Genomic DNA, 25,561 nt, shown 5'->3' with positions numbered 1-25,561 from the left:
AAGGGGGAGTGGGAAGCTAGGAGCCTTGAAATCAAGATTGACCTCTGAGCATGGGCTTAACGCTAGCTGCAACAGGGTCGGGTTGGGCCAGGCTTCTTAAAACCCTTGTCCAACCCTGAGTCCCATTAGTTGGGCCTAAGCCTTCACTGAAACCTGACTCAAGACCTAAAAACTTCAACCCAAGCCCAACCCTGCAGGGCTCAGCCCAACCCAAGTCCGCTTTGATTGGTGTTGATTGGACAAGGCTGGGCTGAGATTTCCCTGATTGGCCCTGATCATGGTTTGCATCTAGGCTGGGGTATACCTTGACCCTGATTTGCCATCAAGGACTGGGTATAGCCTGACCTGTCCCTTAAAAATATGAAATAACTAAGGGCCCGTTTGAAAACGTTTCCAGAAACGTGTTTCTGCATTTTCTTGTTTCTAGAAACAGAGAAATGGGGTGAATACCGTTTGATAAACCTGTTCCGTTTCTCCTGTTTCCAGAAACATAAATTCAAATTTATATCAATTTATGGTACAAGAAACAGGATTGGCGAAACAAGTGAAACTTGTTTCACCGTTCCACAAACCAAAATTGCCAATGTAAAAACACCCCTGCCCGATAAAAAAGAACGCCCTGTTCACTCTCTTTTTCCTTCATCTCTGTTGAAACACCACGATAGGAGAGCGTCCTCCTCTGCTCAACCCGACTGTTACCTCCAAGATTCAAGAATCGACTACCCAGCTCCCATGAACACTACGGAGCCATCCATTACCAGTAATTCGTCCTCCGCCCTTCGCCCTGCCTCACATTCGTCCAGTTCTCGTGAACAAAGAGAAGAGAAGAGAAATTGCAGGTTAGTTTGAAGTTTGGTTTTCTAAAACAGCCATTATGATTTTCATTTTCACAATAGAGACCATGGTGGGAGGGAGAAAGGGCAAAGGCAATCAACGTGGCTATCCCAACCCAACTCTCACGTTTGTAAGAGGATTAGTATCTCATTCTCTTGAATCGCTTTCCCTTAACCACTGCTTACTTCCGTTAGGCCTAGGGTTTCCTCAATCCATCTTCTCCTCTCTCTCTCTCTCTATCTTTCAGCATTCAGAGTTCTCTATCTATTTCTTTGCTTCTGCCTCTGGAAATACTATCCCTGAAGGCAATCTCAAATAATAATAAAGAATGGTCATGAAAAAATAGAAGAAAAATGATAAGAGAGAGGAGGGGGCAAATCAGATTTACCTACCCAAGTGCTTCTAGCAACCCAGAAGCCGTGGCTCCAAACCTCACACCGATTTCTCCCCCTTTGTATGCTCTACTTCTTCACCTTCACCTTCTTCTTCCCCTCCCAACGACATCGCTATTGATTGCCTTCTCCTCGTTCCTTACCACCGTCATTGTCGTCATCATCCGCATCGAGGTTTGTCCAATTCTCTCTAATGTTGTTTTTTTCTCCTATTTCTTATTTGTCTAATTGCTCAATTGAATTGTAGTCTTTTATTGCATCCAAAAGAGTTTACTTGTGAGTCCCCAACACTCCCATTTGCAGAAGAAGAGATAGAGAAACGTTTCAAGAAACAATGTTTATTAAACACCCAAAATTCCATTTCTGTTCTTATAAACGAAAATTTCTGTTTCTACCATTTCTTGAAACAAAAACGACAAAAATGTTATCAAACGGACCCTAAAAATCCATTTGACTTTGCATCCAAATCCCTTGGAATTGAAAAGTAAAATAAAAATTAAATCTAGAAAACATCATTATGGCAAAAAAATTAGGATAATCAAGGTTAAAAATCAGGCTCGAACCAGGCGAAATCAGGGCCAAAATTAGGGTAGAAAATCAAGGTCGGGCTTAGGGCAAGCTGGGCAGGCCATAGATATCAACGCTTACTCGCCTTGACCCTAACTCAGGGCCAAAATTTTTTAGGGTCAGGCCTAGCCCTATGTGAGCCAAGGGAGCATATGGGTTGTCAAGGCCAAACTTGCACCCCTATTTACATAATAGGACACCAAGATCATTTCATGTGAAGTAGATACCATAGAGATAGAGAGAGGGTGCCAACATACCCTCTCCTTGCCAAATAGATAACATTTTTCCAATCAAATATTAAGGAAAAAGAAGTCTGACTGTATCCAGACACAGAGGTGGCAAAATGACTGTCCTGTCCTCATCAAGGCAAAAATCCCGCTCATGTTGATGTTTTTGTGTGCTCCCAATGCGTGGCCACACTGCTTTTCAATGAATCCTTTCCTTAAATATTAAGTGAGAGAAAGATTGGTACCCACTTGCGTTCGCCCATGCCTTGACACACCAAGGTGCGGAAAAAACCGTGCTCCCTAACCCCACCATGCGTTGAAGATGCTCTCACTTTCCCTCCCATTGGCTTACACCTACACCAAAAAGGTAGCACTATTTCCCATATTAAATAAATGGAGAAAAGATCCCTATCCGCTAGCACAGGTACACACTTAGAAATAGTAGGGGAAAGACGGTGCTGCCCCAAGCTGAAGATGCTTGCCCATGCCCTCTCATTGGTTGCATGGACTGGTGTGTACCTACATCCAACGGGCAGGGCATTCTCTTACCCTAAATAAAAATGAATCCATTGGATAGGGATCTCTTTGGAGAATTTATAAAGGAAAATTACATGATTACCCACTTTTGGGTTTCCCTTTACAAAATTACCCACAAAAAATTTTGGTCAACAAAAATACCCAAAATTAGGTTTGGGTTTACAAAACTACCCACCCAAAGTTTTAGTTAATAAAAATACTAAAAATCAGGTTTGGATTTACAAAACTATCCAAAATAGTGATTTTTCATTTTTTACATATAATCATATATTTTTTTATTACTAAAATTTTTAGTGGATAGTTTTGAAAACCCAAACTCAATTTTGGGTATTTTTGTTAACTTAAACTTAAAATGGGTAATTTTATAAAGGGAAACCTAATTTTGAGTATTTTTGTTAACTAAAACTTTTGATGGCTAATTTTGTAAAAAAAAACCCAGAAGTGGGTAATCATATAATTTTTCTAATTTAATAATGCCAATTTCACGGTCAAAATTAACAGTCCACTCAAATACTAAAATGGTGACGTATGGCCTCGCTCTATTGTAGAACACCTCACCTATAAATTTTCATTACAACCTCTTTCCCTCTTAGGTCGTCTTCTCGGCTACGTCAGTTCGTTTCTCGCGACATCAGAAGGGGGTAAAGCGACTGAGCCATGGTTCACGTCAATTTCTACAGAAACTGTAAGCTCTGTTCTTTCTATACTCTTCAATTATAGTATGTTGGATATTGATCTCATTCGTTAACAGATGAGAAGATTCAAGCATTTCAAATTTTGTTTTGCTCGCTTTTTTGAGTTTCGGATATAAGAGTTTGTGTGCAGACTTACACGCTAATTCATCTTTGATCTGATCTGTCTGTCTTACTGTTAATTTTAGGTTTTTTTAGCATCATTTGCTGATTACCGTGTTTAGTGCCTTTTTTTTTTTTTTTTCATTTGTTTGTTTTGGTTAGGGTTTTAGGAGAGCAAGTTCTTTTAGTTCAATATTGTAATTTGTGTTACATTCTTCTTTTCCAAAGTCTGTATTGAGTCAGTTCAGTCTGCGCTTTTGTTCTCGAGCATCTTTTTCTCTTGTAGTGTTTTGGTTGATGTAAAACCCTAGTTTTTGGATTGCTTCAGATGGCAAGACCTTCAAGAAGCCTCGTCGTCCATACGAGAAGGAACGTTTGGACGCTGAGTTGAAGCTCGTTGGAGAGTACGGGCTCCGATGTAAGAGGGAGTTGTGGAGGGTTCAGTATGCTCTAAGCCGTATCCGTAATGCTGCGAGAGAGCTTCTCACTCTTGATGAAAAGAACCCACGTCGGATCTTTGAGGGTGAAGCCCTTCTTCGTAGGATGAACAGGTATGGGGTTCTGGACGAGAGCCAGAACAAGCTTGATTATGTATTGGCGCTGACTGTGGAAAACTTCCTTGAGCGCCGTCTCCAGACTCTTGTGTTCAAGTCGGGTATGGCCAAGTCAATCCACCACGCTAGAGTGCTTATCAGGCAGAGGCATATCAGGTATAAACTTTAGAATTTCCCAAAAAAAGTTTTGAAGTAGCATCGGTTTTGTTATAGAGAAATCGTGGAGGGAGCTGGAGCTGAAATCCGATGATCTTAGCTCCGTGGATATGGCATTATCTCAGCTTTCATCCAAACAAAATCAATTGAAAAAGAAACGCTGAATGGATCTACCCACCTTTCGCACAAAACTTTAGAAAAAGACCTTTTTGTTTAGATTGGAAAGAGATCTCACTCCCCCACAAGTTTAGTGTGCATTCCCCTTCCCACCTTAGAAGTAGGAAATCCTAAAGATACCACCATTCAAGTTGCCAAGATAAATATTTTTTTTTGGGGTGGGGGGGTTGGGGAATTAGAGAACGGCAATCAGCTATGTTACCAAACTTATATCTATGTGCATTCATGTTCAAGGTTCAAGGGAGATGTGGATAATTAAGACATTTGTTGAGATATATATATATATATATATATTTGAATAAGAAAATAAGAGAAATAAGTTCTAGTGATGCAAGAGCAGTTCCTTGGACCCAGCTGTTTGGGAATCTAGACAGAGATGAACTAGGTCCAATTTGGGTCTTATATATATATATATATATATTTTTTTTTTTTTGGGGACTAACATCTAATCTTGTATTTAATTTGGTTAGGTTAAGTAGGAGATAGCTACTAGGATTTATTTTCCTAATTTTTTTGAGTTTCCAAATGAGATTATGTTTCTTTTCATCTTGGATTTCTTCTTTTATTTATATACATGTCCTTTGCTATTGGAATTGAGATTTGAGAATGTATTGAATAGTGAGTTGTTGAGTGCCTGTGTGGCTCCAGTGAGTGTGCCAATGCTTCTGTCCCCCTTCTTCTGTGTGATTTCCCTCTCTAGCCTTCCTGTGTGAGAGTTTCCTCCCTGTTCTTCTCCTTTCATACTTTCTTCCCTGTTTCCCTGTTCCTCCATTTTACTGCTTCAGTGTTATTCTTTGTCGTCATAATGTCAACCTAAGATGGGTTCATTGGAACCCCTTTTGGCTCATGGTTGTGGTCGAAGGTAGGACTCCTATATGCAATCAGTTCCCTTTGGTCCTACTCGCCAAAGTTCCCTTCTATCCTGAGTACCACACTAGTTGCAGAACCAAATCTGCAAGCACTGCCAGACCTGATCATAGGAAATCTTCTTCGTTGCTTGCTGGTTCTTTTCGGCAGCTACTGGTTGTGTTGGGAGGCCTAAGGGAGTGGAATCATTGCTTGAAAGTTGAGGTCGGTTGGCCTTCAAACCAGATTTTTTGATCACCGTGAAGACTGATGCTTTTCTACCTCTTTGTTGTGTCATTAGGTTGAAGACGATAACCTCTTATTTCCTTCCACATGATTCCTTTTATTATTATTTTTTTGTTTATTTTACCCTTTTAGTTTCAAAACTACCCGTCCTCAATCTTGTTACTCCCTACCCTTCTTTTTGTTTCACTTCGAAGTTTAACCCATATAATAAATACTATTACCCTTGTGTCCTTGCATTAGTCTATTAACTGTTTGGTTAATTACAACCTTGCCACTTACCCCTTTAACTTTAATATAATTACAGTTTTGCCACTCAATTCTAGTGAATTAAATAGGGTATTTTGTGACCCGGGTTTTGTATCAGTTGGTATTAGAGTAAACTTGGCAATGGAGTCCTTTGTGTTCAAGTTTAGAGTTCGCTTGCCCATTGGAGAGCTGGCTATTTTTGTTTATTGATCAAGGGCTAAGTGACGATTTTGTCTGGGGATCTATAGTTATGTTATCAAATACCAACTTGATCATCGAGTCCGAGGATGGTGTCTTCGTCAAATTCTCCATTTTTCAGTGTTGTGATAGTGATTATTGTGAGTGTCTGATTTGCCTCAACGCATTTTTATATTGTGTCGGAAGTGGTTGGAAAATGGAGACGTGTCGCTGATTGTGACAGAAATTTGTGCACCCAACAGTCTTCACATATGCGCCAGACATACGTTCTTCAAGGATTGGTTGATGAAGTATGCTTAGAGCCAAAGATGTGATACCAGCAGTGCAGTTAGTCAGCCACAAGAAGAGCCAACTTGGTCAACACATGAGGAAGACCGCTTGGATGTGGGACTACAAATTATGGTAGAGGGATATGAGACTGTTGTTGTGGCTGTGGCAACTGCAGCAATGAATGTTCATATTGAGTTTGTTATCCCCCACATATTTCAAGATATGGATGCAATTCCAAAGCTTTATATATTGGATTTTCTTCGAGTTTCTGACAAGGAGCATATAGCTCTTGTTTATGTGCTTTTATTTATACCATTCTTCATACTTGTGGGCAAGTTGTTTCTCAATAGTGGGGAAGAATTGATGCAAGAGAAATTTCTTAGAACAAGTCGAACCTACATGGGAATCCAGACGGAGATGAATGGGGTCCAATTTTGGTCTTTGGTCTAATAGGATATTTTAGGATTTATTTATTTATTTATATTTTGGGATTAACATGTAATATTTTATTTTATTTTATTTTAGGTTAAGTAGGAGATAGCTACTAGGATTTTGTTTCCTAATTGTTTGGAGTTTCCAAACTAGAATAGATTTCTTTTGATGTTGGGTTTCTTCTTTTATTTATGTACATGTACTGTGCTATTGGATTTTAGATTTGAGAATGATTTGAATAGTGAGTCGTTGAGTTCCGACTTGGCCTTGTGAGTGTGTGAACTTTCTTCCCCACCCCATTTCTTCCTTGCGATCTCCTTCTCTAGCCTACCTGTGCTAGAGTTTCCTCCCTCTTCTTCTTCCTTGTTTCCCTGTTTCTCTATATTGCTACTTCAGCGTTCTTCTTTGTTAGCGATATTGTCGGCCTAAGAGTTCGTTGGAACTCCTTTTGACTTGTGGTTGTAGTTGAAGGTAGGACTCCTAATGTGATCGGTGCTTGGGTCCTACTCTCCAAAGTCACCTTATGTTGTGAGTCACTAAACCAGTTGCAGAACCAAATCTGCAAGTTCCACAAGGCCCGAACTTAGGTCAATCTTCTTTGCTGATTGCTGGTTCTTTCCGGCAGCTACTGGTTGTGTTGGGAAGCCCAAGGGAGAGGAATCACTGCATGAAAGGTGAGGTCAGCCTTCAAACCAGAGAGTTTGCCTTTCAGCCGCTCTGTTGCGTCAAATGGGTTAAAGACGATAACTCTTCTATCCTTCCCCACAATTCATTATATTTTATATTTTACTCTTCTATTTTCAAAACTACCCCTCCTGCTCACCCTTATTACTGCCTACCCATCTTTTTGATTCACTTCCAAGTGTAACCCTATATAATGAATACTATTTCCCCTTGTGTCCTTGACTTTTTCCATCGAGTGACCCTCCCTTGTTTGGTTGATTATGACCATGACATTTCCCCCTTTAACTTGAGATAATTACAATTCTGCCACCCAATTCTTGAGTTAACTGTTTAGTGATTGGGTGGGCCTATAGCGAAACCAATGGGGTATTTTATGAACTCACCTACTCTTGTAATTTTTAAAATTTTTTTAGTACATGAGCTTCAAGCCACGAAATTGTTTCATGAATTTCTTTCTTGAGTTTATCTTGATGCTATTTGTCAGAAATCCAAACACATAATTAAGTGGACAATAGGTGATATGGGGTTTTCTCTTTTCATCTTTGCCTCAAGCCTTTCATAGGGGCATTTTTTAGGTGTCCTCTGGTTTCATTGAATAACTCATAAGGTTGGATCTTATGCTGCGTAATGAGATTGGTATTGATCAGGACATAATAATCACATTTTTCTGTGTATTGTCTCTCTGATGACATTGACTGGTAATTATGTGCCTTTGCTTTTCATGTACATTTCTGTTTTTCTAATTGGCTGATGATAGATGGTGTATCTTTAAGAGGTGATACATTTGGTGTGTAGATGGCTATATTGTCATATTCAAATGGATAAGGTGTCTTATCCACAACCTTCTCGCCCCTCTTCCCCCCCCCCCCCCCAAAAAAAAAAAAAGTTCTAGGTGTTTTATGTTGCCTTGATTGTAATTTTCACAATCCTGAAAATGTTGTTCCACCGTCCTTTTCCATGTATTTCTCTGCATGAAAGTTGTCTTGTGATGCCAATTTCCGTATTGTGTTTAGAATAACCTGAGAAATTAAACTGTTCCTTTACATAATTATATATGGGAAAAGGGATTATCTGGGCTGTGCTTATATGTTAAGAAGCCAAATTGCAAAATGCAGATAAAAAAGCTTTGATATCTTGAGATTCATAATGGATTTCTCGCATATTATTACGTGGTTGTATGTTATCAGGAAGACCTTGGCTGTTGTTCTATGTTAAGAGTTCATTGCCGTTGACGCTTTTACCTGGAATTTGTGATTAGAATTGGTGGTCCTATTTTGATTTTTTGCATAGCCTTTGAACTGCATATCCGACCCCGCACTCATTTTGTCTTAAAAAAATGTGTTTTCCAGAATTGCCATTTACTCATTGTTGATGTTGCAAGTCCCTTAGTTTCCTGTTTCTTCCCTCACCCCCTTCTTTAGTTTGGGGGAACTAAAATATGTAGGAGCTACTTTAGTTCTTTGCATTATCTTTGTGTTCGTTGTGTTAATCTTGAATTCTATTTTCCAAACGTTTATATCTAGTTTGGGAAGGAAATTTATCAACATTCTAAACTTCTATCTAGGAGCTGCTGTTCTTTGCATTATCTTTGTATTCATCTTTATCTTTTTTTTTCTTTTTTTTTCTTTTTTTTTAACTTCTATTTTTATGTCTAGTTTGGAAAGGAAATTTATCAACATTCTAAACTTCTATCCTCCCAATCTGTCAGGCTCATTGAACTTGATTTTGTCTTGAAAATATCCATAACTTTGAATGTGGCATTCTACATTTTTCTGGCAGGGTCGGAAGGCAGGTTGTCAACATTCCCTCTTTCATGGTAAGGGTCGACTCTCAGAAGCATATTGATTTCTCACTCACTAGTCCTCTTGGAGGTGGACGCCCAGGAAGAGTGAAGCGAAAGAACATGAAGGCAGCTGCCAAGAAGGCTACCGGTGGGGATGGAGAGGAAGAGGATGAGGATTGAACCTTAGTTTGAACACATTTTATTGATGACAATAGAAATCTAGGTCTCCAGTTATTTGTTCGCAATCGCACTTTTAGTTGTTAAAACTCCCTATTGAGGTTTGTAGTAAGTCGTTTTTTACTCTTTTTGAAGAATTGAGTTTCTTATTGTAGCACTCGGAATGCGCATCTATCATCCATGTAACTATTACCAATTCTTAGTTTTCTTTGTGGGGAAAATGTTCCGGAGAGGAGATGTTCTCTATGCATGGGAATCCACCATCCATGAGGGATCTAATCCATATGATTCATGATTGGACCTTTCTTTGATTCATGTCAGACCCCTGGTGGATTCCCATTTAGGGAGCTAGGTCACGACATGGGAGATCGAGGATCAGACTCATTTTTAAGGTGTTCTGCAAATTCTAAATGTTGATATGTCGATCTAATGGTTCATGTTGCCACACCTTACAACTAGGTGGTCAGTAAAGGGCAAGCCTCCCTTGGTTGGAGCCATGTAATAACATTCCCACTTTGTTTGACATTTGATTTGAATGTAAGATCCCACACAGAAAATCCAAACTGCCTGACACATTGCTGTAATACACAACATCACAAACCCTCTAGGTGCGCATATCGGCCGAAATTAGTCTCAACTTGAACCAAAATGAGTTGGGCTGGGCTAGGTCCCAACTCAATTCGATTCAAAATTTAGTGATTTCCCAGACCCCTTTGGTTTTCCTCTCTCTTTTGGAAAGAGCCTCTCTTAAAAAGCAAGGGATAAGACAGCGTACAATTGCCCCTCTCAAACCCCACAGTAGTAGTGAGAGTCTTGTGCATTAGATTGCTTTATCTACGAGACTAGGTCTCTTGAACCATCATCTAGGCCCGCCTTCTTGAATAGATTCCTTCTTCAAACCACACAAAAAAACAGGAAAAAAAAATTCTTATCACCAATAAGTCTTTCTTTAAAAAAAAATTCCTTTTAGTGTTCAAGCTTTTAGGGTATCATCAACCGTGGTGGTACAAGAAGGGAAACAAAAAAGCAAATGTGCCATCCCAATAGAGAATTTCAAAATATCGCATCGACATCAGTTATCAAAGGGAGTTCTCAAGAATTAAAGGATCAAAGGGTTTATCAAGGACTGCAAGAGCAAAAGAACAAGGGTGGTCATATTTCATAGACTGGATAGACTTTCAAGAGATTGTAGATTGGCTTATAAGGATTATTTTAAAGCTTATCCTTGGGAGGATTTTCATCTTCTTTATAATATATGCAACGTTCAAGAACTCGTTTCGTTTTGGTGGTTTGAAACCACTAAATTACCGAGATGATCGAAATTTTGATAAAATAGTGTATTTTTTGGACCGAAATGAGTGAAATTTCGAAATGAAATGATCGAAACTGTCTTTGCGTTTTTTTTTATGCAGTATCGTTTTGATAAAATAAAAAACATCTGAAATATCCGTGATTTCAACGATATTTTGCTAAGTTCTTGAACCATGGATATATGTAACATAATGGATGATTTTGAATATGTAAGTTTTGTTAAAAAGGCCTAGAGACAAGATCTTTATTGCCATAAGTGGATTGTGAAATCAAGGGTTCAAACTTCAAAGACTCTAGGAGGTCGTTAATATCGATGTTGAAATATTTCTATGCTCTTTATTTAAATTTTATATTCAAAAAGGAAAATTTAAAAATATGCAACGCAATAGAGAAGTTGTAGCCAATGTGGCAACAAAACGTAAAATTAACCTAAAAGGCATCTACCCTCTTACAAAAGACCCATGCAAATCATCATTGTAAACAATGAGTGTCAACTTGTCCAGAAACAAGACATAGAATTCTCCCCAATTCATATTATAATCACCTATCCATTTTATGACATCTATATCTTCTCAACCTTTAAAAAAAAGGGTCTATTTAAATGGCACATTATAGTACTATTTTTTTATTAAAAAAAATTTGAACTTGGACTTTCTTTTAATTTTCCCTCATCTTATTTTCAAAATAATTTTTAATTAAAGGTATAAAAGAATTTTAAAAAATGATTTGAAAGTGTCTTCTCATTATATCACTATTAGAAATTGTAAATGACATTGACATTTTGATCTCCGCAATTCATATTTGCTCATAAATCTACCATTTTAACAAATGATAGGTTGGTTAAAACATTTAAAGAGAAGCTAATATGATATCAAATAAAGAAGTTATAGTTGATTTAACAACTAATATGTGTAGGACCTGCAGCCAGGGAAGCTGCTATAGTCATTCTTGCTAAGTGGATACTTCAATGTGCTTTTTTGGCCAATCAAAATCCCTTTCCAAGTCATTAGAGATGATATAAGGTTATGTATAGTTTTTAAAATCATCTAAATAACCTAAAATGATAAAATTCATGATTCTCTCTCGTCTCATTGGTTTAGTTGTCATGCTTTGTTTCGAGCCATTGATCTTGTTTTGACCATATCTCATCCAAAATCAAGCAGATTTTAGATGAAATTGGTATCAAAACAAAGTTGAAAGGATATATATACCTTTAGCTCTATAAAATAACATATTTACTGTTATGTGTGTCTTGAATTCTTGTATCCATTTCAAAGACTGCTCTACTCCAACAAATTTTTTGTGGTGACACGAAGTAGAAATTTTGTGAGGGCTTGGTAGTAAGGGACTACGACCCAACCCGATGGATTGCCGATTTGGAGGAGTATTCTTTTGTCCTATTGTCATGTTGTGCAAGCAAGATAGGAGAGCGATATGGGCATTTTTCGTGTTAGGGTTTCTAGGGAGAATTCTTTTTGTTGCGATTTTTGGTGTTCTTAAGAGATCTCCATTAGTTGAGTCATTTTTTTTTTTTCATAACATAGTGAATCATCCTCAACTTAACCCATAGATATAGCACATCATATTAGTATATGAACCACGTATGGTCTCTATGTAATTTTTACTTGATTCTATTTGTTTCTTCATATTTCTTAGTGCATACATTAATATTTACCATATTTTAGGGAATACAAAACAGAGTGAAACAGGCCCCATGTACTGAAAGATGACTTGCTGACCCTTATTTACTTTCTGTTTTGGGTGGGGGATTGATAGCTAATGGGACAGGTAAATTTCCCACACAAAAAGCCAACATTCTAGAAACATGAACAAAATGTCAAAGAAAATTTTACAAACACCTCTATTTTAATTGGGTTCTCGCGAAGTAAATGATTATATGTGTTGGAAGCTGTTTGGAACTAAACCAAAAGTAGTCATTGTGATACATTTGCCAATATGTCAATGAAAAAATAGAAAACAAATAAACACTGAAAGTCCACTTCATAACGGAAAATTTAAATTAGGGCAAAGGAACAAAACCCGCTAGTGTAAATATACATTAGTATTGGTCAATGATACACATTAGCTTGGGGCCAATGAGAGAGTTAGTACAAGCATCTTCAATGTAGAATAATATAATCTTTTTGCATCCATGTGTTTAGGTGTGTACTCGCACTAGTGGGTAGCGTTATTTCTTCATAAAAGGGCAATGTTAACAAAATCGAAGCAACGTTGAAGATATATTCATGTTTCATTTACAATATCATTCTCATTATTCTTTTATGTTCTTTTTTTTTTATTTTTTATTAAATTATTCTTTTATGTTCAGCCCCACTAAAAGACCGTATGTGGAGGAAAGTAATTAAACCAACACAATAAGTCTTTGTCAAAGTTAATCATAAAGAGGGCAACCAATATTTTTCTATTTTCTCTTGTACGTAATTTTTTCCTAAGGTTTTCTTGTTTTGACAGTAATGATCATCATACATGAAGTGAAGCATGGGGATGGGCCATTAATGGAGGGCCAGTTGCAATTTTCTTTGTTTAGTTGGTTCCTAGATAAGCTGGACTTTGAGCTATATTCTCTGTATGAGACTGAGTTAATGCTTTGCCTTTGATTTGTATACACAAACACAGAGAGAGAGAGAGAGAGATAGAGAGAGAGAGAGAGAGAGAGAGAGAGCATTAAGTCCTCTAGCAGGAGGAATCAACATGTCATGTCAACTTTTGGGAGTCAATTTTGTCAGCTGAGTTCGTAAGTCAACTCTTAAGTCAACTAATCTCTGTTTTTCCATGTTTTGTTAGGTGAAGAACGCGACACATGGACAGTCCATCACCAACGGTCAAGATTAAGAAGGTTGGTTCAGGGTTATTCATCCGGTTTACAAGTGTGGATGACTCGAACCGGTTCACCCAAACAGTAAGGTTTAGAATAAGTTTTGAAATTTGAATTTCAGAACATGTAAAACCTGGGTTTCCCTCGTTGATGTGCATCTCTCTCTCTCAACCCTCTCGCTGCATCTCTCTTGCTCACAAGTGAAAACTACCATTGGTTGAAGCTCACGAATGAATCTCCCCCTTAGTCTCTCTGTCCGACGCTCTCATTGGGTTTGAATCTGAAAGGAGCTCTGGGAGGAGAAAACCCTAGGTAGCAAAATCTGCTCACGAAGCTCGCGTGTTTGCTCTGCGAAGGTTTCGTACTACTCACGAAGCTCGCTCATTGCAAGCTTGAAAGATTCTCTGCAGATATCTCTCACCCCTCTCACTAATTCGAGGCAACAGGTTACAATCTCTACGATAAGGGTCTCTCTCTCCCTTCTCACAACCCTCTCTCTGCGACCGAAGGAGTAGGAGTGGGTTTCTCTGCGAACGAAGGTCGCGGTCTGCTCAGGTATGTTTAAGAATCGTTGTTGTTTCATGACTTTATAGATAACATGTACCTAAGTTCTTCTTTCTATTAGATTTATGGGTGATGTTAGTTTTTATTTGATCATAGATTTCTATCCTTGAGTTTTACATTTTCAATTTTTTTTTTTTGGCAGAAATTTCATTTTCTGTTTTCAAGAGGTAAAATGTGATGCTCCCTTGGCAATGGTGGAATAAGTGGTTGATTTGTGCTGTTCTCGCATCACCATTTAGTATTTCCTATTTTGTTTTTAAATGACAAACATTTGTCTTCATCATCGGAATCAATTTTGAAAATCATTTCACCAATTAAAGCTCCAGAGTGTAGACACCTCATTTTCTACCCCACCCCACCCCACCACCAAAAAAAAAGTAGTGTTTTACTCCATGATGGTTCAAAGGAAACTTCTTTGCTGCTAAGGGTAAATTTAGCTTGAAATTTGTTGCCTCTTCAATGGAGGCTGAGGTGATTCGTGATGCATTGCTTTTAGCTTGCAATCTTCATCTTTGTAAGATTGTGGATCATTCCGATTATCAGTCTATGATTCACAACGTGAATTCTTCAAGGATCATCCTTAGATTGAGCTACTGGTGCTAATTTAGATGATGTATGTGTTCTTAAATCTCATTTTACTTCTGTTATTTTCTTGTTTGTTTTGTGTTCTCGTCGAAGTAAGCTCATTTTCTTGCTTAGGGTGTATAAGCCAAATTTTAAACCATCCCACTAGATCATTAACCTCTTTAAAACAAAAAATTACCTCCGTTATCATAGAGTGAAGCTCCAAAAATAAGGGGACAGAGCTCTATATATCATCTTATGTTTACAAACAGTAAAATATACATATATCATCTTATAAAACATTTTCATTATGTATTGGTCAAATTCAGATAAACAAACTATATCTCCAAAAATATGTTTGGGTGAACCATTACAAGTTAAGTTTTTCAGCTACTTTCTTTTCTAACTAATGTAACCTTCATTCTTCTTCTTTGACTGGCTATAAGATCCATATTCTAAGAACTAGGGTCTATTACATCCAATAATGTAGTAGTATCTAAGGCATCATTGTTTTTATTTGTTTTATCTAGTATGGAGAATGCTTGTTTGAATGATGCGAGGGAACCTCAGGTTGGTATGTTATTCAATTCAGAACAGTAAGCATATGATTTTTACAACAGTTACGGATGGGCAATGGGGTTTAGTATTAGGAGACACACTGTGAATAAAAGCAAGAAAGACAAGATGACTATTACGTCAAGGCGGTTTGTCTGTTCAAAAGCTGGGTCTCGGCAACCAGACAAGCGAGACAACAATGTTACTAACCCCCGAGTTGAGACAAGAACAAGTTGCAAAGCACAGATGGCCATATGTTTGGGTGGGGATGGAAAATATATGTGTCGTGAATTTGTGGAGGAACATAATCATGATCTCCATACTGATTCAACAGTTCATATGATGCGTTCATAGAGGCATATGTCAGACATACATATGTATGAAATTGATTTGGCTGATGACTCGGGCATTAGACCTAGATTCACAATTGAGTTGATGGGTAGGCAGGCTGGTGGGATCGAGAACTTGAGTTGTACGACCCAAGATGTTAGGAACTACCTCCGTACTAAAAGAATGAGTTCCTTATCATATGGTGAAGCAGGTAGTTTGTTGAATTACTTTGTTACTCAAACTAGGAACAATCCATCTTTCACATACTCAGTTCAGCTGGATAGTGAAGAACAAATAACTAATATATTTTGGGCTGATCCAAAGATGATCATTGATTATGCACACTTTGGAGATGTAGTCAGCTTCGACACTACATTTCGCACCAACAGACAGTGTAGGCCGCTTGGGGTGTTTGCTGGATTTAATCATCATAGAGGATGCATTGTATTCGGGGCCACACTTTTATATGATGAGACAGTGGAATCTTTCAAGTGGTTGTTTGAGGTATTTGCTGAGGCACATGGTGGAAAGAAGCCTATAACTATCTTCACGGACTAAGATGCTGCTATGACTATAGCATTAACAGACATGTGGCCTCAGACGTGGCATGGGTTGTGTACATGGCACTTAATGCAGAATGGCATTAAGCATTTGGGTAATATGATGAAAGATGGCTCCGGGTTTCTTAAAGATATAAAGAAATGCATATACCAATACGATGAGGAAGAACAATTCGACAGAGCATGGTCTAAATTGCTTAGTGAAAATGGTGTTATGGATAATGCATGGTTGAGGCGCATGTATACACTTAGAAATAAATGGGCGAAGTGCTACATGAAAAACACATTCACATTAGGTATTCGAAGTACACAACTCAGTGAGAGTTTGAATAGTGATTTGAATGAGTATTTGAAGTCAACTTTGGATGTTGTGCAATTTTTTAAGCACTTCGAGAGAGTTCTTAACCAGAAGCGTGACAATGAATTAAAAGCTGAATTTGAATCAAGAAACAAGTTGCCACGACTTGCAAATTCAATATCAATTGTCCAGAAACAAGTTGGGGAACTTTACACTCCTACAATTTATGCGTTATTTCAAGAGGAATATAATTGGATGACTGTTTGTTGCATCAGAGACCGAACTGATAGATTTCCCTTCATTGATTTTCGAGTTGGGATTGTTGATGTAGAAGGTGAATATCAAGTATGTTGTAACCCGCTTGCTGGAATTATAGGTTGCGCTTGCAGGAAATTCGAAACAGATGGTCTTCTTTGTTGCCATTGTTTGAAAGTTTTAAATGTGCTCGACATAAAGCGTATTCCTGATTCCTATATTTTGAAGAGATGGACACGGGGAGCAAGAACTATGGTAGTTAATAACAATAGGGGGAAAGAAATTGAAGAGGATGTCAACTTGGACCATACACAGCGGTATAGGCGTATTTGTCATGAATTTGTTCAAATAGCATCAGAAGCTTCTAACACATTTGAGGGTTACAAATTGATGAAAGATGCTGCTAATGAATTAAGATTGAAGGTTGGTAATATTAGAATCAACCCAGCCGATTGCCCTGATATGCCAATATTGCCTAATTTCTCAACTGACGTGTATGATGGGATACGTTTCAAACATAAAGAGAAAAGTAAGGGTGGAAGAAGGCTAAAGAGTTGGGTCGAAAAGCAAGGCAAAAAAAAAAAGAGTGGAGGGCCAAGTAATAGTCAACAACTACAAGAACAGCAACCAACTCCTGCCTCATACAATATGCAACTGTTTGATAACATTTATCCCGGTTACATGTCACTTATGGTAAACACTTTTAGTTAGTTATGTTGGCTGCATTTTTCATTTTCTTATATGAATCTGGATTGCCCTAATTTTCAATATTCCCTGCAGGAGTCTATTTCCCATATGTCATCTCAAGCATCTGCAGTTCATCAATCACAAGCATCTGCAATTCATCAATCACTAGATGAAGATTGTATTTAGATTCATTTAATGAGGAACATTATTTATTTGCTATTAAATACATTCAGTTAATGAGGAACTAACTTTTTTTTTCTTTTTTGTGATTGCCAATACATCCAGGATATTAAGCATATTTTTATTGATGGATTAGTCTATAATGTACTAACAAATTTTTTTTGTAGGTAAGGAGTCTTTAGCTCAAAATGGTAGAGCATCTGGGCTAATGCCCAGGTTATGGTGGTTCGAATCCACCAAGACTTTAGACAAAACACTTTCGAAACAATGCACTTTTAAAAAATTGTTAATGTTTATCTTGCGTTTTTTACGAATGTAGGTTTGATGTTATTTTTTTGGGTTGTGATTGAGTTCAGATTTGAATTAGTTTTGTAAAACCAGCTGGGCAGTCTAGTTATGTTAAAAAATGGGACTTCTGACGCTTATTTGTTCTCTACTAGCAGAATAGGTTTTACTGTTCATTTTGGGTTGTATTTTCTCCAATTTTTGATGGAGTCTGTGCATGGTGAAAAGAGGTATTGATATGAATAATGTTTTACTGCTCAATAGGTGAGTATCTTTAATAGAGTCTGTGCATTCTTTACTGCATTTTCTAACATCTGCTGTCCAAGAATTCCAGATTTTCTAGAATCTTATATTCTTCAAACCGTGGGCTCCAAATTAATTTTTATTGATCTGTCTTCTTGGCTCCAAATAATTGTCTTCAGCTTTCCATAGAACCAGTTTTAGTTCCTCTGTTCATGGCTATACTGGTATACTTGTTCTCTGCACACCATGTTAAATACAGTGATGGACATTGCTTTTTCTGAGTTGATTTTCTTGAATTTCTGGTTGATTCAAATGATTGCAGATTTTGGGTACTGAATTCTGGGTTGTAATATTATGCTTTCTGATGAATTGAGACTTTTTTTGGATTGAGTTTTTTCTTCCATTTGTTAACAGGTCAGATCATCTACTTCTTCTTCCCTGTGATTTCCAATATCCTAGTACTAATTAACTACTTCACTTCTCTGATTTCTTGAATCTGAAGTTTATGTTTATGTTTCTGGTTCTGTCGATGATTAAATTCCTATATTGAGTTCAAATTTGAATTAGTTTTGTAAATGATTAAATTCTTTCATATTTCTTTCATATTCCCTTCAATTTTTTTGGTTCTGCACTTGATTCAGTAGCTTGTTTGCTTCATCTCTGTTTAATGAACTCTTTGTCATATTTCTGGGTTTTCCAATTTCTGATGAGTCTTGATAGGTGAAAAGAGGTGATGTTCTCATAAAGATGTTTACTTCAAGTGACTTGGCTTGGTGATGTTCTCATAAAGATGTTTACTTCAAGCTTCATCTCTGCTGATTTTAAGCTTCTTTGAACATGTTGGATTGGTTCAAGTGACTTGGCTTGGGGATAAAAGGCTCTTGGCTGAAAACCCATGCCCAGTAACCTGCCCACATGTTCCAGAGAACAAAGCAATAGACAATAATTTTGATGGTAGAATCCCTATTTCTCCTTGGGCAGAGGCAGCAAGATGAAATGAAGTTTATAATACTCTGATGGTTCTGAATGGGAATATGCTCACCCATCTTGCTCCACACATGCTGTGAAAAAGGGCAATACAGAAAGAGATGATCTGAGTTCTGAAGTTAGGACGCACTAAGAGGGCAGTAATGGTCAAGATTGAAGCCTCTTTGGTTCAAGATCGAGGTCAGGTAGAGGGAGTTTGTTGTGCATGATTTTCCAGATCAAATGTTGTACATTTGGAGCAATTGGGAGTTTCCAAATCTTAAGCCAATGGGAATTTTGAGTGGTTCTCAAGCCATTGGCCACAATGCTATAAGCCGATGCAACCGAGAAGCAACCATTCGAGTTAGCAAACCAAATGATTTTCTCTTCAAAGGGGAAAATAGGAATGGGAATGGACAGAATAATGGTGGCAATGTCCGGAGGCCACCAATGGAAAATTAAATCAAATCGTCAAGTTCTAGAGGCCGGCTCAATGAGATGAGAGACTACAGTTTTTTTGTTTAAATACAAAAACCACTCATCTTTCTACATGATACAAAGGTATTACAACAATGGCCATTCATTTGGCTGGGTGGAAGATTGATGTGAAATTTCAGCCTCAAATTCACTAGGCATCTATTCTTTGCCTTCTGAATTCATTGCTGTGTTAAATTCTTCTCTTCTTCATCTTTACGACTAATTCGAGTTGAACACCTTACATACATTGATGTTTCTTATCTTTCCTTCATCAGCAAGTTTAGACAAAATAGCTCTGAGCTTCAGTCCATAAGGCCCTGGCTTGACAGCATTAATGTCTCCCCAGATTGAAGAGGGTTCTTCCTCATTTATATCTGAATTTGAAATCTCCATTGTCTGATTCATTCCTGTGTCCAAACACCACTTTCCAGGGACAAATCCATCTGGCCGGCGTTTCAGTATGATTTCATCCACTTTCTGAAGCACCAGATTGCCTTCTTGAAATGGTCTTGCAAAGACTGACCCACTTAGTACCATTCTTTTATAATGAGACAGATTGAGAAAATTTGTTTCCATGTCTGAAGGGTTGTTCCATTCAATGAACCTCAGATCATTGTTTGCACTAGTGTTCTGAAATTCAGGGGAGTTGCAGAGGACTGTATGAAAGTAGGATTCAAGTGGGTAGGCCACATTGGTGAAGTACATGAGTAGTTTCCTTGGGAGGTTGTCCCACCCATGTACACAGTAATCCATGAAGGCTCTGCATATTGAGGGAGAATTTGAAATGAAAAAAGGCTAATGCATAACAAGCCTACCTGGTCCAGAAAAATATTCAGATACAATTAATTGGGAATGAGTTATCATCTTTAGAGACAAGCAGCAAATTCAAGGTGCTTATGGGAAGGCTTTTCATTAACAAACAAAAGTTAATAATCATCCGAAAAGGAAAAAAAAATTATGAAATCTTACATAAAGTCTTGATCTTGTATTTACTCCATACATAATATGAAATAGACTTTAGTACTATTTACAAGGCCGTTACATAAAAGACATAGCACGAGAGAATTAACACCCAAATACATAAGAAGATGGTTAAACCATAATAATGGTTGAGCAACAACTGGTCCACTAGTATTTGTTTCCGCACTTGTGGACTATAGGAGGGTTGACGAATAGCTGAGATGACCCGTGTGTTCCTATTAACACTTTCTGTTGAATAACATGTTCCTGTGTCTACAGTCTCAGTATAATTCCTCGATACTGGGTCCAACCAAATAAAACATCCCGGATGTTTTCCGCCTACCGGACATCTGTAAAATCTTCGTCCAGGATTCCGCGCCGTTTGAGAAGTTCGGATGACCATCACCTCTCCACAGCTACACATCCGTTGTTGTGCATCCATTTCTCTGTAAAATGCAATATCCATAAGAAAATAATCGAAATGAATAGATTTCAAAGTTTCCGTCATTTAATTTACAACAAGTGGAGAGTGGAGAGTGGAGAGAGGAGACACCCTTCTCCACCTGTACCTCCACCTCCACCTCCACCATCTCCACTATCCATTCACTTGACCAAACTCACCATCTACCTTCCTTTCCTTCCTTCCTCCCTTCCCACATGCTCATTTCCTGATCACCTGCTTTACCTCCTAATTGGCCTTGCAACTCATAAACTTATTTGTATAAACCTTCGATACTTGGATGGATTCAACAAACAAACAATACAAGAGATCTTCAGGAAAAAAAATAAACAAACAATATAAGAAGCTTCCATATATGGTCTCCTTCATGGAATAGCATAATATAATGTCTTCCACCCATGTTACCCTTGCTTTTAGGGGGCCACAAATGTCTTCAAACACCTAACGTAGGAGATATTATGAGTTATTAGTGCTCTTAGTGCATTGACTTTCAATTTTTAAGAAACTTCATTGCTTCATCCTCTATCTTGATTATTGACCCCATTTTTTGTATTTTGTTTTTTTTTTTTTTTTTTTATCAAGAAAAAGAAGGAAATTTGATTGGTCCTTTATATAAAAAATTTATGAATGCTTTTTTTTTTTTTTTTTTTAATGTCTTAATTCCTATTTGCCAGTACTCTGTTCCTCTCACCTTGTAAAGGGAGAATGATTGCAGGGGAAAACAACAAGACCAGAGTTCCTCTGCTCCTCTGCTCCTTTGCTACATGAAAAAAAAGAAAAGAAAAAAAAAAAGATAATTAAAAAGGAAGGCCCTTTCTTCTCATACCTTCGGGTCATCAATCCAATAAGTGTACGAGATCAGTTGCAGGGGCTTCGTTGATGTTCGAAATCACTCAGTAATTCGAGATAACCAATGAAGAGGGAGAGCGTGTACGAAGCTTCTGGTTAGAGAGTGAATAAGAAAATATCTAGGGTTTAAAAAAGAGTGAAGAGAGAAGAGAAGAGGAAAGTAAGTTTTAGGTTTCATACCTTAGGGTGATCGAACCAGTGTGCGCGAGAACCAGCAGGGGGCTTCGTTGATGTTCGAAATCTCTCTCTAATTCGAGGCAACTGAGAGAGAGCAATATCAATGCGTAGGAGAGAGAACAGAGATTGAAGAAGTCAAGAAGGGTTGCAAGGGGCTTCGTTGATGTTCGAACACGCTCACTATTTCAAGAATAGCCCAGATGAGATCAGTTGCAAGTATCCTTTGAACCGAGAGATAGCGTGTAAGAGGGAATGAGAGAGATAACAGAGGGTGAAGAAGAAGAAGAGAGGAGTTAACGGGTTGGGTTGGGTCTCCCAAATCTCGGTCTGGTTCACAAACCTCAACCCGGTTTTGGTAGCTTCAACCAACCTTCTTAATCTTGACCGTTGGTGATGGACTGTCCACGTGTCGCGTTCTGCACCTAGCAAAACATGAAAAAACGGACGATTAGAATAACAGAGGATTTTTATCCGTGGGACAGCCGTTGGGCGTGGACCACCAACATTTACCCCCAAACGTAAGAGTGAAATCTTGCCAAGTATCATTTACATGGCTTACATTATGGGCCTTGAGGTGCCATTGACATCGTCCAACACACGTAGAATAATGTTTAACTTTCTTCGGTCCAATGCGCAGCCTCCACAGGCTCAAGGACCTCCTCATCATCCCATACTGGCACGCCACAAATCCACAATGGTTCCTCTTTACACGATTGGTAAGGGAATACTATTTACATCAAAGACCTCTCCAATGTTGATCAGGGTCATCTTCTTTGATATCAGCCTTTCTAGGTCCGGCCATCGGTGTAGGGTGTCGGGGAAGAACAATCCCTCTCTCCAAAGGCAGATTGCCAGCATCTGATCATCGAGGAAAAAGAGATGATTCTTGGTTCCAAAGGCAGTCAAAAATCCATTTCAAGCTGGCCCTTTTTTTCCTCCTCTTGCTTGCATCAATGAACTGATACCCACATTTCCCAGGAAGCGCTCAAGCTTGGATGATACAGTTGATCCTGTTACTCTTCCTCTGTTCCCTGAAGGATGTGGTAAGAGTTCTAAAAGACACAAACCAACCTTTGATGATGTCGATATTGCTAAGGACTCTGAGCTGAATGTAGACTCTAAGGCTCAAGTGGCTGGCCATTCTCAACCACTAGAGCAGCCATGAAAGTCCTTTCGTTGAACTGTCGGGGGCTGGGTCGACCTTTGACAAGGCAAGAAATTCATCATCTAGTAGCTAAGCATCAACCCTCCTTGTTTTTTTTGTCTGAAACCAAGATTTCTAGTTCTCACATACATCTCTTTTGTAAGTCTCTCCAGTTTGATCATTTTTTTAGTGTCCCAGCCGCTGGTTGTGCTAAGGGTCTCTTGTTAATGTGGCATAGTTTAGTCAGTCTTATAATGCAGTGAAAGAGTCCTTGGTGTCTTCATGTACAAGCTTCTGTTCCTAATCTCAATCAACCATGGAATGTTTCCTTTGTGTACATCAATTGTATAGAAGATGTTAAATGTATGCAATTCTCTACTTTGCTTAATATCGCCACTTTTAATTGACACCCTTGGCTTTTAACCGGTGATTGGAATTTATATAGCCGACTAGAGGATAAGCTTGGGGGCCGCCCACTCACACCCACAATGCCTGTGTTTTAGAAATCATTCTGATTGACTCACAATTCACTTTGTGCAACAATCAATTTGGGGATAGGAGAATAGAAGCAAAATTGGATCATTTTTGATGTACAGCTGACTGGCTTCAGATGTTTCCATCGGCAGTTGTCCTCACTGATATTCTTGCTTCATCAGATCATAAGGCTCTCATTCTCCAAACCAAAGTCCCCCGTTCTCGTGTTCCACATTCTTTCTGGTTTGAAACTTTATGGACTTTGGAACAGTCTCCCTCTTTCCAATTATGGACAAAGCTTTCACATCTTCAGAAGTAGCTTAAGGCCTAGAACAAGAATCAAGTGGGCAACATCTTCCATAAGATGGAATCTTATTCCAGGCGGCTCTCTGAGCTGGAGTTGGTCCCATCTCTGAGTAGAGATGATTCTTGGTTCCTTCAATACAAGTCCACAACGGTACCCTTCAAAGACTGGCACATTAGGAAGAGATCTTATGGCAGTAGAAATCCAGAGAAAATTGGTTGCATTATGGGGATAAAAACACCAAGTTTTTTCATCTCTCGATAATTAAGCGTTGTGCTAAAAACTAGATTCGCTTCCTCAATGTTGATGGTCTGTCTTTAACTTCAGAAGACGATATTGGAACTGCAATTAACTCATGTTACCATGATTTATACACTTCCCAATTACCTGTTCTTAATGATCTGGATGGTTATCTTTCTCCGATCCAATGATGAGTCACCAGGAAGGATAATCTCCTTCTTACTCAGCCAGTCACGAAAGCTGAAATAAGAGCCACTATGTTTGACATGCAGCCTCATAAAGCTCCTGGCCCAGATGGATTTCTAGGTATCTTTTCCAAAGAAACTGGGCTACAGTTGGGAAGGAAGTGTGCGCTTCGGTACTTAATTTTTTTCACACTAGTACCTTCTCCCTTCCCCTCAATCATACTTACATCTCTTTGATTCCAAAGGTGGATATCCCGTCAATGGTTTCTGAATACTGGCCTATTAGCCTATGCAACTTCACTTACAAAATTATTTCTTAGCTAATGGGTAATAGGCTTCCCCCATTGCTGGACCGTGTCATTTCTTTCAACCAAAATGGCTTAATCAAAGGCCGTCATAGTCAAGACAATGTTCTCATATGCAATTAATTACTTCAGAAGATTAAAGGCACTCGAACTGGCAAAGGTGGTCTATTTTCTCTCAAGCTTGATACGCTCAAGGCCTATGATCAGTTGGAATGGTCGTTTCTCTGTCGTGTTCTTCTTTCTTATGGTTTTAAAGCAGACAGGGTTCATCGTATTATGTTCTATGTCGAGAACACACAGCTTAGTGTGCTAGTCGATGGCTCACCTCTTCCTCCTTTCAAACCGACACAGGGTCTCCGCCAAGGAGACCCCCTGTCTTCGTATCTATTTGTATTATGTGCCGAGGTCCTCTCTACTCAACTGGCATTGGATCTGCAGCAAAAATGCCTCAATGACATCCAACTTTGCGAGGGTGGTGAATGGGTCATTCACATGGCCTTCGCTAATGATCTAATAGTATTTAGATGAGCTTTAATGCTGAGGCAAGAACTCTTATAGCCACTATGGACAAGTATTGCAATTACTCTAGCCAAAAAATTAATCTTACTAAGTCATGAGCTCAATTCAATCCCAATGTGGATTCTAATACAAAGAGGTAACTTTGGGAATATTTTCAAATCATTCCCACCAGCGTATTGGACAAATACTTGGGACTCCCTTTTTATTAGACATAAATGTTGGTGTATGATGTCTTGTATTCCGTCGCAGTTTAATCCAGGGAGTACTGTTGCAACACCTAGACAGCCAGGACAGCGGTCCAGATTAGGGTGGCAATTGTAGTTTAATCCGGATTAGGGTGGCAATTGTAGTTTAATCCGGATTAGGGTTTTTTTCGCTATATATTTGTAGCGAGGGTTTCTTTCTCTGTAATGCAAGCAATACTGAGAGGTGTGAGGACGAGCGCTGTAACCCTATTCTCTATTGATAGTGAAGCAGGATCTCATCTCACCGGGGATGTAGGCAACCTTACCGAACCTCGTAAAATCTGTGTGCATTATTTGTTTTGTTTTTTTATTATCTTCTGCATTGTTTTAGGGTTGCGTTTCTACAAATTGGTATCAGAGCTCTAGGTTTCCGTTTTCTAGGGTTTACTATCACAATGGCAGGGAAGGGATCGAATGTCAAGTATGACATCGAGAGGTTTAATGGGAAGAACAATTTCACCCTCTGGC

At 38.5% G+C, this 25,561-nt stretch overlaps 2 protein-coding genes and 1 long non-coding RNA gene across 3 annotated transcripts; 1 reads left to right on the top strand and 2 right to left on the bottom strand.

Moving 5' to 3' along the window:
• Positions 1–3,102: 3,102 nt before the first annotated feature.
• On the top strand, positions 3,103–9,316 carry LOC122080595 (40S ribosomal protein S9-2-like). Its single transcript, XM_042647388.1, has 3 exons — positions 3,103–3,242; positions 3,680–4,061; positions 8,940–9,316. Exons 1-3 carry the CDS (start codon positions 3,215–3,217, stop codon positions 9,121–9,123), a joined length of 594 nt encoding a protein of 197 aa, XP_042503322.1. The 5' UTR covers positions 3,103–3,214; the 3' UTR covers positions 9,124–9,316.
• A 10,134-nt stretch (positions 9,317–19,450) lies between these two features.
• LOC122057789 (beta-glucuronosyltransferase GlcAT14A-like) lies at positions 19,451–19,984 on the bottom strand. The gene has a single exon (XM_042620097.1). The coding sequence runs from the start codon at positions 19,982–19,984 to the stop codon at positions 19,451–19,453; it is 534 nt and encodes a 177-aa protein (XP_042476031.1).
• Positions 19,985–20,377: 393 nt separating this feature from the next.
• On the bottom strand, positions 20,378–21,757 carry LOC122076093. Its single transcript, XR_006139428.1, has 3 exons — positions 21,681–21,757; positions 21,343–21,411; positions 20,378–20,637 (listed from the first exon to the last, which is right to left on the bottom strand). It is a non-coding gene; the product is annotated as an uncharacterized LOC122076093 (long non-coding RNA).
• Between the last annotated feature and the right edge of the window lie 3,804 nt (positions 21,758–25,561).

The sequence above is a fragment of the Macadamia integrifolia genome, chromosome 1 (assembly GCF_013358625.1).
Source record: "Macadamia integrifolia cultivar HAES 741 chromosome 1, SCU_Mint_v3, whole genome shotgun sequence".
NCBI lineage: Eukaryota > Viridiplantae > Streptophyta > Magnoliopsida > Proteales > Proteaceae > Macadamia > Macadamia integrifolia.
The sequence above is the reverse complement of the archived record's forward strand: the minus strand, read 5'-3'. Positions and strand labels throughout refer to the sequence as shown.

What these genes read in the sequence shown, in the direction of transcription:
- LOC122080595 (XM_042647388.1), top strand. Translation starts at nt 3,215, where the DNA reads ATGGTTCACGTCAATTTCTACAGAAACT. An exon ending in CGTCAATTTCTACAGAAACT is followed by an intron (nt 3,243 to 3,679) that starts GTAAGCTCTGTT and finishes GGATTGCTTCAG; the next exon opens with ATGGCAAGACCTTCAAGAAG. An exon ending in ATCAGGCAGAGGCATATCAG is followed by an intron (nt 4,062 to 8,939) that starts GTATAAACTTTA and finishes TTTTTCTGGCAG; the next exon opens with GGTCGGAAGGCAGGTTGTCA.
- LOC122057789 (XM_042620097.1), bottom strand. Translation starts at nt 19,984, where the DNA reads ATGGATTACTGTGTACATGGGTGGGACAACCTCCCAAGGAAACTACTC.